This window comes from Zootoca vivipara, chromosome 1, assembly GCF_965207765.1.
Source record: "Zootoca vivipara chromosome 1, rZooViv2.hap1.1, whole genome shotgun sequence".
Taxonomy (NCBI): Eukaryota; Metazoa; Chordata; class Lepidosauria; order Squamata; family Lacertidae; genus Zootoca; species Zootoca vivipara.
The window spans coordinates 54,867,569-54,886,451 of NC_142582.1; the positions used below are offsets into that span (position 1 = coordinate 54,867,569).

General features: G+C 42.5%; 1 protein-coding gene across 1 annotated transcript; it reads left to right on the forward strand.

The window, feature by feature from the left end:
* Nucleotides 1-264: 264 nt before the first annotated feature.
* On the forward strand, nucleotides 265-14,132 carry TKFC (triokinase and FMN cyclase). Its single transcript, XM_035123708.3, has 18 exons — nucleotides 265-536; nucleotides 3,205-3,394; nucleotides 3,654-3,764; nucleotides 3,845-4,026; nucleotides 4,360-4,438; nucleotides 5,095-5,184; nucleotides 5,538-5,572; nucleotides 5,644-5,728; nucleotides 6,275-6,364; nucleotides 7,077-7,193; nucleotides 7,837-7,962; nucleotides 8,779-8,916; nucleotides 9,759-9,865; nucleotides 11,052-11,155; nucleotides 11,303-11,336; nucleotides 12,316-12,405; nucleotides 12,876-13,022; nucleotides 13,912-14,132. Exons 1-18 carry the CDS (start codon nucleotides 531-533, stop codon nucleotides 13,951-13,953), a joined length of 1,773 nt encoding a protein of 590 aa, XP_034979599.1. The 5' UTR covers nucleotides 265-530; the 3' UTR covers nucleotides 13,954-14,132.
* The last annotated feature ends 4,751 nt before the right edge of the window (nucleotides 14,133-18,883 follow it).

An 18,883-nucleotide genomic window follows, 5' to 3' on the forward strand; every position in this document is an offset into this window, starting at 1 on the left:
CGCGCGTGGCGCCGGGCACCACGGGAAATTGGACGAGAGGGGCTGCCGAGGCGCGCACGGCAGTGGCAGCGCCCTCCTCTGGTCAGAGGGGAGTAAACCCTACCACTCTCCTCCGAAAAAAAGAAAAGAAAAGGGGGCGGAGAGACTCTCCTCACCCCCTCCCGTCTGACTCCGTGCGGAGCGCGACTGGCCCTGCGCGCTACCGCCAACTGCCGGAGCTCGCGCTGCCGTCGGCCAATCGGCTTCTTCCCCCCGCCCCTTGTCAGGCAGGGCGCGCGTGGTTGATGCTGTGAGCCTGGCGGAGTTTGGATTGCAGGGCGAAGTCTCTCTCGCCTTCGAAAAGGGAGGCGCGTAAAGGCAGTAGTGACAGGCCCCCACGGGAGCCAGAAGCGACTTCGCCTCTCGCCCCTGAGCGGCCGCCGTCTCTCTCTCTCTCAGGAGCAGGAGGTGTCCCTCCTCGCCTCGGCCTGAGGCTCTCGGAGCATCCTGCTGAGCTTGGTAGCCCGGAGTCGCAGCTCCAGAGGGGCAGCATGCCGGTGAGACCCAGATACGTCCGGTCTCCGTGAGGCTGGGGGGCGGGGGATGTTATTGCGTTTCTGTCCCGCTCCTCTTAAAACCCCTGTGAGGTAGGCGCTAGCGTGGCCCCAATTGACCCATGAGGCCCATGGCTGAGTTTGGGACTTGAGCTAGAAAACTGTGCTTCAGATCCAGCACTGCTGCCCTTGCACTGTTTCTGCCTCAGTCAGAGCAGAGAATTGGTTTTGGTCAGCTGCGGTTGTGGGATCACTGGAAAGCAAGGGAAAGAGTCCCTTCCATTAAGTCTCTGAAGCCCTGCGGAATGAGGGAAAGCATCCGAAGCAGGGTAACCTGTGACTTGGGAGTCAAACTTCAGTCTCTTTGTATCGGTCCCATGCAGTGTTTGTATTCTGCCTTTCTGTTCACTCGGGAATATTCAGGGCAGCTTCGGGTACAAAGAAATAATAAAGCACGTATATACAGTGTTAGAAGCCTAGTCAAATGACTGTGAAGCCAAAGGGGCTAACAAGAGAGAGGTGTCAGAATGCTTGGGGTGGGGACCTGAAGGTTTGCAGAAGTAGAAAATATATTGGGGTGATGGAAAACAACTCAATGAGGACGGAGGGACTGAGCATGTGATTAGTGGCCACAGGATCCCACTGATGCGGGGAGACATAAAAACAGACAGGGAGATTGAGTATCCTGAAAGAAGGCATAGCTGGCTGAAAGTCTAAAAAGGGATATTCTACACTGCAACATTTTGTGGCAGCTCCCACTTGTATAGCTCTGAAGGGCATACTGGCTAATAATTATCAATTAATAATGCAGTCAGAGGACTCAGCAGATAATTAAGTGCACTGAAGCAGAAAATCAGGACCAGAGTCCAAACTCGGCTACTACCCATGCCAGGTGTTTGCTTAAAGTTTAACAGTAGGAGTTTGACTTGGTGCCTAAAAGTGAGCAAGGAGGGAGCTAGATACATCTGCCTGGGCAGCAAATTGTCAATTTCTCATTTTCTTTTGGTGGGTTATGTCTCAGCTGTGACCATTTGAACCTTTTTGCATTACCTGGATGTGACTTTGGGGCCCATAGTATATATGATTTCAAAGGTTTAAGTCTAAGACCCAGGAGTTACAGGGAAATATCTACTTCTACAGGGTCTGTTACATAAAAATGCTGTGGAGACTGCATAAAGAAACCCTTTCACCTTCCTTCTGGCCTTAGAAGTGGCTACCAGATATTGCGCTAGAATGAGCCAGCTGCACAAACATGAAGCAACACTAGGAAAGCTGCACACATGGTTTTGTTCTTTCTAGCCCCAAGCTAAAAAGGTAAAGGACCCCTCACAGTTAAGTCCAGTCACGAACGACTCTGGGGTTGCAGTGCTCATCTCGCTTTACTGGCCAAGGGAGCCGATGTTTGTCCACAGGCAGTTTTTCCGGGTCATGTGGCCAGCATGACTAAGCCGCTTCTGGCGAACCAGAGCAGCACACGGAAATGCCATTTGCCTTCCCGACGGAGTGGTACCTATTTATCTACTTGCACTTTGACGTGCTTTCGAACTGCTAGGTTGGCAGGAGCAGGGACCGAGCAACGGGAGCTCACCCCATCGCAGGGATTCGAACCACCGACCTTTCGATCAGCAAGCCCAAGAGGCTCAGTGTTTTAACCCACAGCGCCACCCACGTCCTACAGTGCCACCCGCGTCTCCCAAAGCTAAAAGGAAAACAAAAAAAGCAGCAAGTGCAGCATCTATAACATTCTGAACACTGGGTGTGGGTATTTCTCAACCATTAAGAGTGTGCAGCTCTTTGGGACTAGGAGGGAATATGAGACGTGTCAAGTGATGTTGTCACAGACTAATACTGTTGCAATTGCATGACCATACTGTTAAATGGCTAACATATTGTTACCTACTGTACTTCCCTTCATATTCTAAAGATCTCTGAAGCACAGTAACTGGTGTGTCTGCCCCTGCTCTGTGGAACAGAATTCCTGTCAGGCTATGACAGACACCTGCTATCTGCATGTTTGGTTGGATTGTTTTTACATTTATCTGTTATATTATGTGTTTTTAGCTGTTTTTGTTGCATTTGTACACCTGTTGACATTTGTGGAAGTCAATGTAGTAATAATAATACTACATTAATGGAAAATATATAGGGTACAACTTTAGACAAAGAGTGAACGTGTCAAAATTATGCTTTCATTGTTACATAAAACTCAGTTTTGATTCACAGCTGCTGCTCTTTTTGCTAAGGTGGAGGAACAGTTTTTTCATGGATGGCTAATAAATTCTAACAATGTAATGGTTGTCTGTGGCATGACAGAAAGCATGGAAGCTGAATGATCCTATCTTCATATTTTTTTGAAAGCAATATCAGGTGGTATTGCAAATACTAATGAACGGGTGTGCTAGTTCCTTTTGTGTTCTGCATTTTCACTCTGCTATTCAGAGGTGTTTGACATGGGAAATGCATGGGCTCAAGAATTATACACAGCTTGCCTGTGTCTCTTGCAAGAATTCTTTTTTCAGATATTACACCAAAATCATGCATCACTGGTACAATTGCTTACGGTATAAGCACTTGTAGTGTCCAAAGCTGGTTGGACAGTCATGAACAAGAAGCTACCTCCATGCGGAAGGGTGTGCATATGAGAAGCTTTTGTTGTGTTTTCCTATTCTAGGGTTCAAAAAAGCTAGTGAACACAATTCTGGGTTGCGCAGACGATGCATTGGCTGGAACAGTGGCTTGTAATCCTCATCTCCAAATGCTGCATGGACACAGAGTGGCATTACGTGCTGACTTGGAGAATCTGCGGGGCAAAGTGGCACTTATTTCTGGAGGTGGTTCAGGACATGAGCCTGCACATGCAGGTTAGTGGGATCAACGTTATGGGAGCTTTGAGCCTAGGGGAGAGAGCTTCAATCTGTCCCCCCCCCCTTCACTTAACACTGGCATTTCATGAATACAAAGAGAAGAGGGCATCATGAACTGAAAACTTTTGTGCCACAGTTCTCCTGGCAGTTGTAGGATTCAGTTATTGGAGTTAAGATAAACAGCCACAGAACTAGAGTGTGAGCAAGATGCTCCCAAAGCAGATGCAATACCGCCATGCCTTTCTTCTTTCCTCAGGGTACATCGGGAAGGGAATGCTCACTGGAGTGGTAGCTGGTCCAGTATTCACTTCACCTGCAGTGGGTAGCATTTTAGCAGCAATTCGGGCTGTGAAGCAAGCTGGTGCAGGTATGGCATCATTTTTGGTAGATGAACATCTCTCTTGAGGGAGGAATATCACAGAATTCAAACCATTCTCTCTTCTGTAGTTGGGACGCTGCTAATAGTGAAGAACTATACTGGGGACCGTCTGAACTTTGGGCTGGCATTGGAACAAGCACGGGCAGAAGGCGCTTCTGTGGAGATGGTGGTTATTGGTGACGACTGTGCCTTTACCAAACAGAAGAAGGCTGGCAGGAGAGGACTATGTGGCACAGTGTTAATACACAAGGTAGGAATCATCCATTCCCAAATTCAGAACCAACATTGTCATTGACTCAGGACCCCACTGTACAGTAGTATTACCAAAGTGCAAATAATGCTTTGAGGCCTAAGAATGTTATAGAGTGTGAGGTGCCCATAGGCATTCCTCCCTGCATATTGTGCATGAACTCCTAGGCACATAAAAACATGATTCTTCACACAGCCATTCTTCTTCTCCTTTAGTCCTGACACACCTGGCTTTGTCCCTGTAGTATAAAGTGAAGGAATGTATGCTAATCTTCTGTAATCCTTTTGTTGAGAAATCAAAGCAACATTTTTCCTTACAGTTGTTTATGTTTAGGTCGCTGGGGCTCTGTCTGAGGCAGGTTGTGGTCTGAGTGCAATTGCTCGCAAGGTTACTGCTGTTGCACACTCAATGGGTAAGTATTTAAGTAGCTCTCTTTGGGAGGTAAGCATCTGGCCAAAGGCTACATTATTCTTTGACACATGGCAAATCAAGCAGTCTAGCAAGGTCATGCTGGCTAAACTTCTTATGCTGTCTTTTATAGGGTTTATGTTTTTGATATGCAGTGAATGTATTGAAGATTTAAATTAATGATCCCTGAAAGAAAGAGAGCCCCAATTGTGTGGCTGAACCTTTGTGGTTAGTGTATAATTAGATTTGGACTCAGCATTCACCATTGCCTAGTTTAGCCTCCCACACAGGATTGTTGTGAGGATTAAGTGGGGAGAACCATATACAGTACACCACCTTCAGGTCATTGGAGGAAAAGGTGAGGTATAAGAACTTAAGAAGAGCAATGATGGGTCAGATCAAAGACCTACCTGTCCAGCTATGTGGTCCTTAAGTTCCCAACCAGATGCCTTGGGATTCCAAAATAGCTTGGTATAAGTTTAGCAGGTGATCCTCAAGACTGCACCTTTCAGTCCAAAACTACATTGCAATATTGTACGGTAGTATCATTTAGAGTTGTGCATTGTAACCCAGGGCATAAGCGGAACATACACTTTTGTCTATTTTCTTGTACTGATGCTGAAACATCTGCATGGAAGGTGGCATTTTCTTTTTGCACAGGCACCCTTGGAATTAGTCTATCACCCTGCAGTGTTCCTGGATCTAGACCTACCTTCCAGATTGCTGATGATGAACTTGAGCTAGGCTTAGGTGAGGAATGCGTTTCCATCCACTTCTCTAGAAGGTCCTCATGAGCATTGTCTCTTTGGGACTGCATGCCGTTTGCTTTGGGACTCTGTCCATGCTCTGAGTTATTTAGGGGTCAGTCTGAGGTGCTATTGCCTGTGATGCATGGGTATCCATTATCAGTCAGACACTATCAGGGCACAGATATGTTCTTTTACTATTTTTCTTTTGTGTGTAGTTCACTGACTATATATCACTGACTAGCACAACTAGGATTTCATCAATTAGTGCCCTTAAACTCAGTCATCTTCTATTTAGAAAGAAGATTGTCATGGCAGGTGCCATAACTGATATCTGATATCTTGCTCTCTTTGTAGGAATCCATGGTGAAGCAGGTGTGCGCAGGATGAAGGTAAGTAGCCTGTCGCCTTTTTGCTGATGAAGAAATATAACCCTGCCCCCTTACACATGTTCTCTTCACAGATAACATCAGCAGATCAGGTTGTCAAAATAATGCTGGATCACATGACCAGTCACTCCAATGCTTCACGTGTGCGACTCAAGTCTGGTGAGTAACAATTTTGAGGCTGGCCTATATATTATTCCTTCTACTCTGAGGAATCTGGGAATATTTTTTTCTGTGGCTACAGTGGTACCTCGGGTTACAAACACGATCCGTTCTGGGACGCAGTTCGTAACCCGAAATGGTCGTAACCCAAAGTGCGATTTTGTGCATGCACAAAGCACAATTTCTGCGATTTTCACACTTTGTGCATGTGTAGAACACACGCGCAGCGAAAATACTTCCGGGTTTGCGGAGTTCGTAACCCGAGGTGTTCGTAACCCAAGGTACGACTGTTTTTCTATATCTGAGCTGTAATATATATACAGTACAATATATATATAAATGCTTGTAAAATCAGTCATGGAGTGAGTTTCTACAATATCAGCAATTGCTGGAATGGGGATTTACTGTATGATTGGGCAGTCATTGATCAGTAGATCCAGATGTTAGCCCAGATGTGGAGAAATAGCCATGCAGAAGCTTTTTACACCACCTTTTGCATATTAAGTATAGTGTCTTCAATCTTACTCACTTTGTTTTGGCTTTCAGGTGCTTCTGTAGTCTTGATGGTGAACAATTTGGGTGGGTTATCCTACCTTGAATTAAGTGTAGTGGCTGGGTCTGCTGTGCGTTGTCTTGGTAAGTTTCCCTTGTTAGAATATTGGTTAAGTGGGGTTGTGTAGAATTAAAAACTATGCAAATTTACATAAATGTGGCCTGTAAAATACCAGATCATCTAGATACCTCTAAGTTGAGAACAGAATTTGGAAGCATGCTTCATTTTGGAAAGCTACTGTACCATTTAATGTTTATCGTGATGCCTAGAAGTTTAGATTATATGTAGTTTGATAAAACTCATCACATTTTACATATTAGATCAGCTTTAGAAAAACTCATCTTTTCCAACACCCTAGGCAGGATGGTTCAGCAGTCGAGCACATGCTGTCCAGACTAGTATGCCACAAGCTAAGAGTAGGTGCAGTATGTAAAAAAGAAAGAAAAAGAAAACAGAGCATATGGCTTGAAATGTATATAATAAATCACACACTATAAAAAAACATGGCACCAATCAGCTACTGGGGACAGTAGCTTCACACTCCAAATATGACAGCAGAACATTGAAGCTTAATCTGGTGTATCTCCACCGAACATTATATCACTGTGGGACATCAGTATGCCATGTTCTGAAAGACTGGGATATATGGGGAAGAACCTTTATGATATCAGAGGATCACACAGATGTTCAAGAAAAAAATGCACAATACCTTTCATAAATCCATCTGGCTCCACCCTGGCAGAGATGTAATGTTCCTAATCATGCTTCTTAGTTTCTCTTGCTTCATCATTGCAGAGAGCAAGGGCATCCATATTGCACGAGTTTTTGTTGGCTCCTTTATGACTGCACTGGAAATGGCAGGTGTCTCCCTTACTCTTTTGCTTGTAGATGATGAGCTGTTGACTCTCATTGGTGAGTTCTTGAGATAATCAGTTTTCTTCTCAAAATTGCAACTTGAAAATATGTTGACTTAATTGATCAGGGTGCGGGGGGTATATGTTTTGAAAATATGTATTACCTGTTGGAGGCTCATTTTCTTCCTGATAATGAGTATATTCTCTTTCCAGTACAGATAAAATAGATAATACAAATTACATTCTTTCCTTTGATCCAAATGGCAGCATTTCCTGACAGTTTGACCGAATGTCTCCAGCTTGCTACAAGCCCAGTGAATAATTATTATTATTATTTATTATTTATACCCTGCCCATCTGGCTGGGTTTCCCCAGCCACTCTGGGCGGCTTCCAACCGAATATTAAAAACAGTACAGCATCAAACATTAAAAACTTCCCTATTGTGATGACACACAATAACTCCAAAATAAACAAATTTGAAAATCTCATTAATAATATAAGTCCTGTCTTGTCAGACTGCCCAATTCTGTTATGTTGGGCTTGGTTATTTGGGGTTCATAACCAGACATTTGTGGCTTCTGCTAAGAAAAATGCTGATGATTTTCAAGAGTCCATGTGCTGATGACTTCATGGATATGAACCAATGGTGTTGTGAAACTATCAGCAATTGTATATCACAGTCTTGTATTCCAAATTCTAGATTCTGACACTACAGCTGTTGCGTGGTCACAACCTTCCAAGGTGCATGTGTCAGGCCGGAAAAGAGTGAGAGAGTCAGTAGCACCCAAGGAAGAGGAGGAGGAAGAGGAGTCTTTTCCATTTAGAGGTACAGGCTGAAGCATCATCTCGCTCTCAGAGAAATTTCTTGCCATACTGTAACCAGATTCACCCTGTCCGCTGAGACTGTGATTCTGGCTTTGTGATGGCAGAATGTCCTTCTCTCAAGGAGCATTGAGAGTGAAAGTAATCTGGAGACACAAGCAGCACCAACAGGAGCCGTTGTGTCCTGTTTGAAGGACTGGATGAGCAAAAGGATGGTCAGGACAGTAAATGCCTTTTTGCCAGAAATGTTGCCTTCTGTTTTGCTTCACTCTTGTTCTCTCACTATCTTTATGACATATAAAACAAAAATCCTTTCATACCCCAGTTTCTCCATCTGTAAGTTAATGATAATAGATTCCTAAGTAGTAGTATTTGCAGCATTTCTTTCTGCTTATGCAAGCAATTGGATGTGTTTATCTGTGAGCTGGCCTTTCTGTTTCTGCACCAGTTAATCCATGTATATTCATGATGACTTCAGCATAAAGTGACGTATACACACGACTGGGCCCTTGTAGATCAAATATCACATGCAGAATGTTTCATATTATTTTATTCATTTCAAATACAGAACTCTTCAGCTGAATCATTACAGGTTTTCAGCTGTTTCATCAGGTGCTGAGTAAACAAGAGATGAAAAATCCAGCATGAACTGAAATAGCCTGCTGATAAAGTGATATGTTTGGGCAGAGTTTACCCTTGCACTCGCACATTATATGAAAGGGAAATGCATAGCAACATCAGTACTTGCTCTGTAAGACAAAATGTGAAACTGGGAGTCTTACCGCTATTGAAATGAAATAGCTGTTCCCATTTCATTTAGCACCAGCCACCCCCTACATGAGAGCAGTTCTAGAGAAGGTGTGCAACACACTGCTGAACCTACAAGAGAAGCTCAATGATCTAGATCGCGCTGCAGGTGATGGAGACTGTGGCAGCACACATGCACGAGCTGCCAGAGGTTAGTGCTCTTCCAACAACTCCCCTGCTATTTTAAATGTTTTTAATGTTGCACTTTAAATTGTTGTAAATCATCCCAGGGTGTTGAAGGGTGGGCAATAAATTAAAATAATAATAATATTGTTAAGCTAAAATAGAGCAAAGAATATGCTGAAAGGTGCTAAATTTGTTCCTGCTCAGGAGGGAACAGTAGACTTGGTGGCCTACGTAAAATGCCTTTCTGAATCTTCCTGCTGCTAAAGGACTCTTCAGATATGCCATAGATTGAATATGATAACAAGGTGTTGGTGTGGGGAAACTATGTACCCTGACTGAAAAAGGTTGTTGAGATCTTTTCCCTTGATGCTTCAAATTACGGTACCATACTAATTGAGACATATCTGCAGAATTGCTTTATAGACTTAGTCTTAGCTCTTTTTGGGACCTGTGTTGTTGAAAAATGCAATTGATTGCAAAATTAGTGAGGGCCCCTCCAGACATCCTTTTTATTGTATATTCATGATTATTTGTGTTCTTGGTCCTAATAGAGTTGTCCCAAGCTTTGGGATTGTCATACTGCTTCAGTTCCAATCAGTGCATATTCTGTGCTGAAAACCTGTAGCTCTTTTTAAAAAATGTTTAAAATGTTTATTTTTGTTCTTCTTTGTTGCATGATAGCCTCTCCAGACATCAGTAATGTGGTAGCATTAGAGAAGCATCACAGCAGAATTAATCCGCCATTTATGCACTATTACCGTGTTTAAAAACATTTTGCAGAATACACCTGCAATGAACGCCAGTCTGGAGGGGCCCTTAGCCAGATGGGAGATTGTCAATTTTAACCAGTGAGTGTTGTTTCCTCAGCAATCCAGGAATGGGTGGAGTCAAAACCTCTACCACTGTACCCCTCTCAGCTGCTCTCTGGCCTAGCAAAGTTACTGCTGGAGAAGATGGGGGGTTCTTCGGGGGCGGTGAGTGTTAGGAGAATTTGGATAACTTGTTTAAGGTTGCTCTTTGCTATTATGTAAGGGTGATTGGTACTACTAGAATTTGTGTGTGTAGTGGGAGAAGGAGCAACAATTAGGAAAAAGTAGCAAATAAGCATTTTTATTGCTGACACATATTCTCTAAAAATGGCTCATGTTAGGATACGGGGTGAAAGATGATCAGAATATTTTAAACACTTTCACGTGGAGAAACTGGGAGCTTCCTAGTTGTGAGACTTAAACTAGCCCTACAACAAGCAACTCTTTAGAGTGCAATACTGTTTCACTTTCTCATCAATAAATGCTCTTTTGGTGAGAAATTAAGTTTTTTAATTATAATATCTAACATACAGAACTGGCAAATTCTCATAACATAAAAATTAAAGCTTTTACTAAATTGGAGCAAACCTGTATGCATGTAGTAGTTCCAAATTACACTGAAACTGTTTCCACTGAGAAATTTAAATGTAGTCTATTTATGCAACAGACAGTTGTAGTAGAATAGACTGTGCTACTTCAGAGGTGGGACACATTTTGGAAAGAGGTTCTAGCATAAAAGGGGTATGGTTAGGCTAATTTCTACTTACAAAATGTTTTTAGTGTAGAGGAAAATGCACAAATGTGATCTCTTGCCTATAGTCAGATGTGCTACAATCCATTTTACTACCTCAGGACTCTAGTCCATCTCATTCTGTTGTGTTTAGAGGTCAACAGCTTTCACAAAGGGAATTCATGAAGCAACAGTGTTGCACAAAGGAGACACAGGTTTATATCCCCTTTTGTCTGATACTCAGTGGGTGCCTTTGTGGTTAGTTAGTCTCACAACATGGCAGATATGCAGATAGAAAAGATGTGCCATAGACCTTGGAACTAGGGTGGGGTGTAATAATTTGTTTTACTAGGGCCACTGAATTCTGATTTGATCTGATAGCTCTTAGACTACCTTGATTATGGAAACTTTATTAAAAGGTTCTTTGTTAAGACGCTTTTTGCTAAAAAGAAGTTCCATTCATCTTATTTTGTTAGATGTTATTGCGTTTTAAACTATTTTCTGCCTCAAGCTGTAGGAGTAGGGTGGAAATTGTAATATGCTAAGGAGAAATACTGCATTTGATTATTGTATTATTACCCTAGACTTTATCAGAGACGAAATCACTTTGTTTTCTTACAGCTCTATGGACTGTTTCTAACAGCAGCTGCTCAGCCCCTACGGACTGATGATGAATTGGCAACTTGGTCAGCGGCCGTGGATGCTGGTATTGATGCCATGATGCGGTGAGTGTGACCCTTACATGACTACAGCAGAGTAATTATACATGTGTTCCCTTGCTACTTCCATCCTTGCTATATGAGTGAGACTGTCTCTACAGTGGGAGGGATGCACATGTGGAACCTACACTACTAACTGTATTCATCTGGCAGGTATGGAGGAGCTGCACCTGGAGACAGAACCATGGTGAGTAATGTGCCCTAGCACTGTCCTTCATTAAGGGCCCTTCCATTCCAGCTATTTACTGGATATCTGCAGTGCCCCAGGAACTAACTTTAGGGGGTATCCACACAATGTCATGCTTGAGTTGTCACCTTGTTAATTCAGATTTACTGTTAATACCAGCATAGATGCAAAAATTCCAAAGGTATGACTTTGAATTTTTGGAGACAGTTTGTTTCTGGGGTGTTATGGCACTTCTGAGGGTCGCTCCACTGCCATGCTGCCTCACTTGCATAGCTGCCAAGTTTTCCCTTTTCTCGCGAGGAAGCCTATTCAGCATAAGGGAAAATCCCTTAAAATAAGGGATAACTTGGCAGCTATGCACTTGTGGTTTGGCAGAGGAGGACACACTTGATTCATTGTATTTCAAGGAACAGCCGTGGAAGGTTGTTACTCTTGCTTTGATGTGAAGTATGGAGAAAGGAGAGTCTATGCTCGAAGAAAATGGGTACTCTCAGACATGGTGCAGATGGGATACCATGAATGCAAAAACACAAAATTCAGAAAGGTATGAGCAGCGTCATGCTATCCTATATTGTGATAAGAGCAGAATGAGGAGGGAAAGAAATCAGGAGCAGCACCTGAAATTTCTTCTTCTGCCATGGAGCTAACTCATGGCAAAAGTGACACCACTTATTTTTTGGCTTTACTTAGCAGTTATGGCTTACAGTCCTAACTGTGGTTACCTTAGAATGCTTCACACATCTGCACATGCCAGACACTCGACACTAGCAAGTTAGCACAATTTATCTAAACAATAGTTACCAACATTAACTTGCCTTGTCCAGAATGTATGGAATATTTCCCATAACATTCAGTTTCAGCAAACGTTTCCAGGTCTTCAAGGTTCAGTTAGGAGACTATCCCTGTCAAGATAATGACTGTCCATAACTAGCCCTGATAGAACTATTGTCCTCTTAATTATTCTTTGTCTCTTTGCTAGCTGGATTCACTCTGTGCTGCTGCTGAGCAACTCAGAGCTCTGAAGAACCCACAGACTAATCCACTGAAGGTTCTGACCAAAGCTGTAGAAGTGAGTATATTAATATACCTGCAACCCAAAGTGTAAAAAAAACCAACCCTTTTGCATCATTTAGGAAGATGAGAGCAGGGAACTATAAGCAAGTTTTCTCAGGCTATAGATATGTAGTATATATCCTGTATCTGTATTTCTGTGCATTCTCATATTGTCTAATCAGCATAAGTCTTATTATCAGGCACACAGTATCATTTTCACTAGTAGTCCATCTGCAATCTGAAAAATTACCAAACCCTTAAAATCATTAGGCAAAATCCTAAAGTGGTTTGTTTGCAGCATTAGGACTAAAAGGCATCACATCACAACAGAAATGGTGAGGACTAGTGTCCAGATGAGGGCTTATGGTTTCAAATTTAGAAGCATATGAAAGCTTTTGGTGGTATCTATCTACTCTTAATTCATTGCAAATGGTGAGCACATAGGTATCTGTTTCTCCTCTTATAATGTCTTGCTTTTTTCTGCAGGAGGCAGAGGCTGCTGCTGAGTCTACAAAACATATGGAAGCATCTGCAGGCAGGGCCAGTTACATTGGCTCAGCCCGCCTAGATCGGCCAGACCCTGGTGCTGTAGCAGCTGCAGCTATTCTTCGTGCAGTGATGGAAGGATTGCAGGTTAAAACAATTTAATTTAGTGGTGGTTAATTTATTGTATATATTTATAAAAGTAAAAGTATATACCACTATACCACTATATCACAAAACATATCAAAGCGGTTTACAACATTTAAAAGATAAAAACTACATTTAAAAAGCAAATTTAAAAACTAATTTAAAAGAAAAAGAAGTTTAAAACAAGCATAAATAAACCATGGTGGAGGATGAACTCTAAATTGTCTGCAAAAGCCTGGCAAAATAAGGTTTTCAGCAGGCATTTAGAAGATGGCACAGAAGGTGCCTGCTGAAACTCTCTTGGCAGAGTATTCCAAAGGACTGGACCAATGACACTAAAGGCTTGGTTTCTCATTGTTGTCAAATGAGCCTCACCAACTTAGGGAACACTCCTGCTACTGATCTCAGAGGGATATAAAGGTTCAGGCGCTCTCTGAGGTACCCTTGAGTTGTAGTGGTACCTAAGTTGTAGTGAAGCAGGCTGGGAGATTATTCTGCTGCCTCTATTGTATCCTCAAAGAGTCATGCAGCAGAATTGTTTGGAGTGTTCCAGAGTCAGGTTGTACCAGAAGTAGCAGATGGGCCTCTGGAACCTTGGGCAGCATGCTGTGAGCAATTTGCACAATCCTTTGGGGATAAAATCACTCAGCTCTGTAGTGCCTTGCATGTCACTGTTACTGCAACTCTAGTTGAGGTGCCCATTGCAGTACTCTGGGGTCAATTTCAGTTTATATGGCCTGATGATGTGGACAGAACTCTTAGAATGATGTGACCAGCTTCCAGCAAAAGCTGGTTGGGAGGGGTCCTGGGTGCAGTGATACCTCCTTCCTTTGATTCAGCTCATAATTCAAGACTTGCTAAAATATTGTATCACCATTCCTCTCCTGTGCAGGGCTTTCCACTGAATCGAGGTAGCTTCAGAATGGCAACATGATGTTCTTATAGTACCTTGCTTCTAATACTTCAGGCTCAAGAGCATCCTTGCAGTGAATAGTATCTGGTGTTTCTGTAACCCCATGCATAAGTACAGGTCTATGCTTTATATTCTTAGTTTTGAGATCATTACTTTGTACTTTATGAAATTTGGCTGTAATAAAGAGTCCTATCTTTGGAGTTGCTTGTGTTGTCACTCTGCTACTTCACAATTTTTTGCAGCAATACCTCCCCACTTAGGAGCTGTTCCTGGAGATCTTTGATTAAAGCCATGCATTGATTACATTTAACAAAACAGGAAGTTTGTACATCTGTTTCTCAGCTATGCTGACAGGTTTCTAGACACCACCCTGCTCATAAAGCCAGGATGGGCTCTTTTCATAACACTTCACAGAAGAGAGCTGTGATTCAGATAAATCTGTGGAGGATAAGATAATTCATGGCTACTAGTCATGATGACCATAATACCTCCAGTATCAGAGATAGTGCCTCTGAATAGCAGGGGCTGGGGATCACAAGCTGGAAAATATGGCTGTGCCCAGTTCCACAGCACTGGACTAGATGGGCCTTTAGTCTGATCCAGCAGGTTTTTCTTTTGTTAGTATGTTAATGGCGGGTGGGGCTAGAGGCAAAAGTAAGCAGAGCAATGGATTTTGGACACATTTTGTTTACATTATGGACACACAATTGTCAGAGGTTTCTACACATAGACCCTCTCCATCCAGGTAAACAGGAGACAGTATTATCTTAGTTCAAGGACACACTCCAGCTAGGAAAAGCACTCAAGGAGAGCATGGATCAAGGCTGGTGATGAGACATGGCCAAGGGAGATGTTTCCATTTGGCTCCTGGCCCTGAGGTTCCCTAGCCCTCTATACCAGGCATCCCCAAACTTCGGCCTCCATGTGTTTTGGACTACAGTTCCCATCTTCCCTGACCACTGGTCCTGCTAGCTAGGGATCATGGGAGTTGTAGGCCAAAACATCTGGAGGGCCGCAGTTTGGGGATGCCTGCTCTATACAAAGAGGATGCTCCTTTGAAACTACATTGACAAAACAGTTTCATGGGAATAGATAAGCTCATCTTTGGCTTGGGGTAATCCCTGTCCTCAGTAAACCAGGTTTGTACTAGTGGCAGTAACTAAGGAGAATGATATGTGCACACATACATACCCAAATAGGAAAACAGAAATATTCAGGCCTTAGAAATATTGCACCTTTTAAAATGTTCATTCTTAGCTTGCTAAATTGCTTCCCTTTTGTGTGACAATCCTGGTAAGTTTATATTGCTGTTTCCTGTTGTATCTCAAAAGGGGGAACGGTGGCTTAATATCTAGTTGACAAATACTGGAATAATACAACTCAGCCAATTTCTTCATAGAAAGCTTACCTGATATTGAATGGCTTGTCTAGGCAGGGAGAAATGGTATTAGGATTACTGTACTAAGGAGCTAATCACTTTATTTGCAAAGAACATTTGTCAAGAAGCAGATCACTGAATGGAACTTTCTAAACAGCATTAAGGCTGCGATCCTAACCCTGCTTACCTAGGAGTAATTCCTGTTCAGATCTATAGGATTTATTGGCCTTAGACATGGTTAGGATTGCACTGCAAGACAATATACTGTTCTCAGGTTGCTTCCAGATCACCTTTTTAAGGAGCACTTACCCACATCTTTCTGTACAAAGTTTGCAGGGAGTTACATTATATCCACTGTTACTGAGCATTTGTTTGCCAGGAGGTTGTGCTGTACTACCGCATGTTGTTCAAGCAAGCATTACTTCATACGTTATAGGACATTCCCTCCTTTTCTTGCCACAAAAAGTCCAACTTGGGGGTGGATGTATGTTGATATATACAGCAATGTACAAAATATAGTAAACACTAAAAGTGAAATTGGTGCTTTCGCACAATCCGCCCACAAAATAGCAACACTGCAGAAGTGCTATTAGTCCTTTTCAGGTAAAAATGCCAAACAAGTGTTTAAGACAAGAGACTGAGTACTCTGCTCCCCCCCCCTTTTTTTTGGTCTAGGAATAGAAGACTAGGCATGCCCCAACCCTTACCCAACCAAGGTCGCCTCCAGACGACCTGCTTATTGAACATTCAATTTCTTTGTACAATCCATCAAGCATGTGTTATCCCACCCTTTCCAGTGCTTTTTCCTATTACTTTCATTATCACAAAAGTATGATTGTTGATGGAAAGGTTTGTGGTCGTGCTGTATCAAATCAACTTTAATTGCACAAACTTAGTTTTCAGTTCCCCCTGAAGATAGCAACAGCATTCTCTACTGTTTGCCATAAGTTTCATATATAGAGGCAGCATGTACAAGAGTTCTGAAACACATTTGAAACCAAAATAATAATAAATCATTGCCTATTTTAAAAAGGTGGAGACTTAGGAGGAGCTGTTGATGACTGAAAGAGTATTATGTATGTTTATAGATGGGTGTGGGGTGGTGGGGAGGATTATTTCACCAATCAGCGTATATTAGACCGTGATGACCTTTTACCAGTTCTATCAGATTGAAGTCTACAAAAAAAAAACAGCAGGCACCATATGCTAGGAATAACTAAGCCAGATACCAGTACTCTGAATCAGGTGATATCAATAAGTGTTATTCAAGTGCAAATTTAGCTTCATGCCAATAAATACTTCTCAACCAGGAAGAGACCAGTTCCCACTGCTTGTTTCGGTATGGGAGTCTTTATGTGGTTAACCATGGAGAAAGCAAGCTGTCTTTCATAAGCACTCTCAAACACTACTGACATTATAGTACATAGTTTATAGTTCCAAAAATGATAGAGGAGGTGACTCAACAAAACAAGAGAGAGAAGTCACAAGTATCCTATAAATGCTTGGCCTTGAACTAGGAGAGCTGATCTCATACCTAGTTACTAGAATGGCAGGATCGAAATCTCCATATAAAAATTTAAATAATTACTTGCCAGCTTATGTCAGGCTAGTTGAAGATGAGCTGTTTAGTAAGAATGCTGGAAAAGGGGATGTGGTAAAACAGTTCTGGAATCATTCAAACATCGACCTGAATATCACTTCTGATTTGTACCTCTATATATCCCATGCTGCCATGAGATTTCTAGTACAGTATATGGGGGGGGGGGAATGGCTCCCCTCCCCAAAAGACGGTTATGTCCATTTGTTACTGGAAAAATAAGCAGATCACCTGTTCTTTGATTTGGGTTAAGTACAAGAAGTATTTAGGAGGATATAATAAAAACATAAACGCATGACATCTTGAAAAAGCGGTGGGCATTCTGCGGACAAGACAAGGCACCCCAAGACATATTATGCATCGGCTGCTACCAATGTAGAATCACCAAGAAGTAGCCCCATGTGAGAGCAAGGCCAAAGTGTCCCTCGCTTTGACTCTAATGACAGATGACCCAGATGTATTAAGGAACTCTTACTAGGCGGTAGCTGCAACAAAGTAAAAAATAAATAAATAAGGCATAACACTTTGTGTAGCACCAGTGGAGGTATGAATTAGGGCACTGCCCCACCAGTCCCAGTCTGCCCCCAGTCAGCCCCCAAATGCATGCCATCCTACTTTAGCATCCAGTCCAGCGATTGGTCCTGGCTGCCTTAGTCTCAATTTTGCTTGTACAACTCAGCAGAGATGAAGGTGGCTCTGGCTCTATCTTTAGCTTTCTATCCTACCAGTCACCACGGTGTACCAGAGTCCTATGTTAGAAATATACATACAAAATAAACTACAGAGCTAATCTAACGATGAGTGAAAAAAATGAATGGGGTTGATGTAATGACTCCGACTAGAAAGATAATAATGGTACATTGAATGGCAAGAGAGATTGTCCATGCTTATAGATCACAGCACACAGTGGCTGCTTCCATATGAGGCTTTCAGTATATGTATTCATTATGCCTTCTCTGAAGCTTTTAATGTGTATTTGGTATGCCTCCGCCATGCAGTTTTACAGGGCATCTGAATGTAAGCCAAGTATAATTCTCCCATGCTTTCCCATTGCTTCTTCCATCTTTTTTCTTACTGTTAAGAAGGGAAAGAGCAGAAGTGCACAGCAATCTCCTTGCAGTTGTGCATAGAAAAAGTCACATCTTCCCCCCCCCCCTCAAGATCACGTTTATTTTGGTCAGTGTAACTTTCCTTTTGAATAAATAATAGCTATTTTTTAAAAAAAGGTTTTAAGGTTGCACATACAGATTTTTTTGCCGTATGAAACACACTGGGAGTTGTTTTCCCTGAGGAAGGTAGCTGACATGTTGGAGATGACTGCTCCTTTCTCTAAGGCCTGCCACCACGTACGTCTGGTTTAAAAACCATTTCATGTGCTGCACCCCACCTCCTTTCTACCAGCTTTCAGCCTTAATAAATTGTTCCCTAGAATGAGGCAGTGGAAGACAGGAGTGCCTGGCATGCTATGGTCCATGGGGTCACGAAGAGTCGGACACGACTAAACAACAACAACAACAAGAAGAATGAGGTTACCTTAACCTACACACTTCAGTTAGCTATTTTATTAGTAAACTGCATTAAGATAGAGTAGTGCTAACTTCCAAGTACCAAGGTGTAGGTTTCAGCAGTAATCCTGCAAGGCCACAATCCTCCAGCCCAGACATCCCCAAACTGCGGCCCTCCAGATGTTTTGGCCTACAACTCCCATGATCCCTAGCTAACGGGAGCAGTGGTCTGGGAAGATGGAAATTGTAGTCCAAAACATCTGGAGGGCCGAAGTTTGGGGATGCCTGCTCCAGTCCCTGTTCTATTAAAAAAATTAACAATTGTGCTGTGGTAAAATACTGCAACCAATAAGAAAGGGGCGGGGAATCAATTTAGCATGCTTTCTAGCTGGGTTGTTGAACTGACTACGCTGGATTGTCCAATTGGATCTGGTTATAAAATTGACTGAATTAGGGATTAGTCATTCTCAA

Bases quoted from the DNA above. Each gene is read 5' to 3' on its own strand.
- TKFC (XM_035123708.3), top strand. The intron at 6,365-7,076 runs GTAAGTTTCCCT...TCATCATTGCAG, and splicing joins GTCTGCTGTGCGTTGTCTTG to AGAGCAAGGGCATCCATATT. The intron at 9,866-11,051 runs GTGAGTGTTAGG...GTTTTCTTACAG, and splicing joins TGGGGGGTTCTTCGGGGGCG to CTCTATGGACTGTTTCTAAC.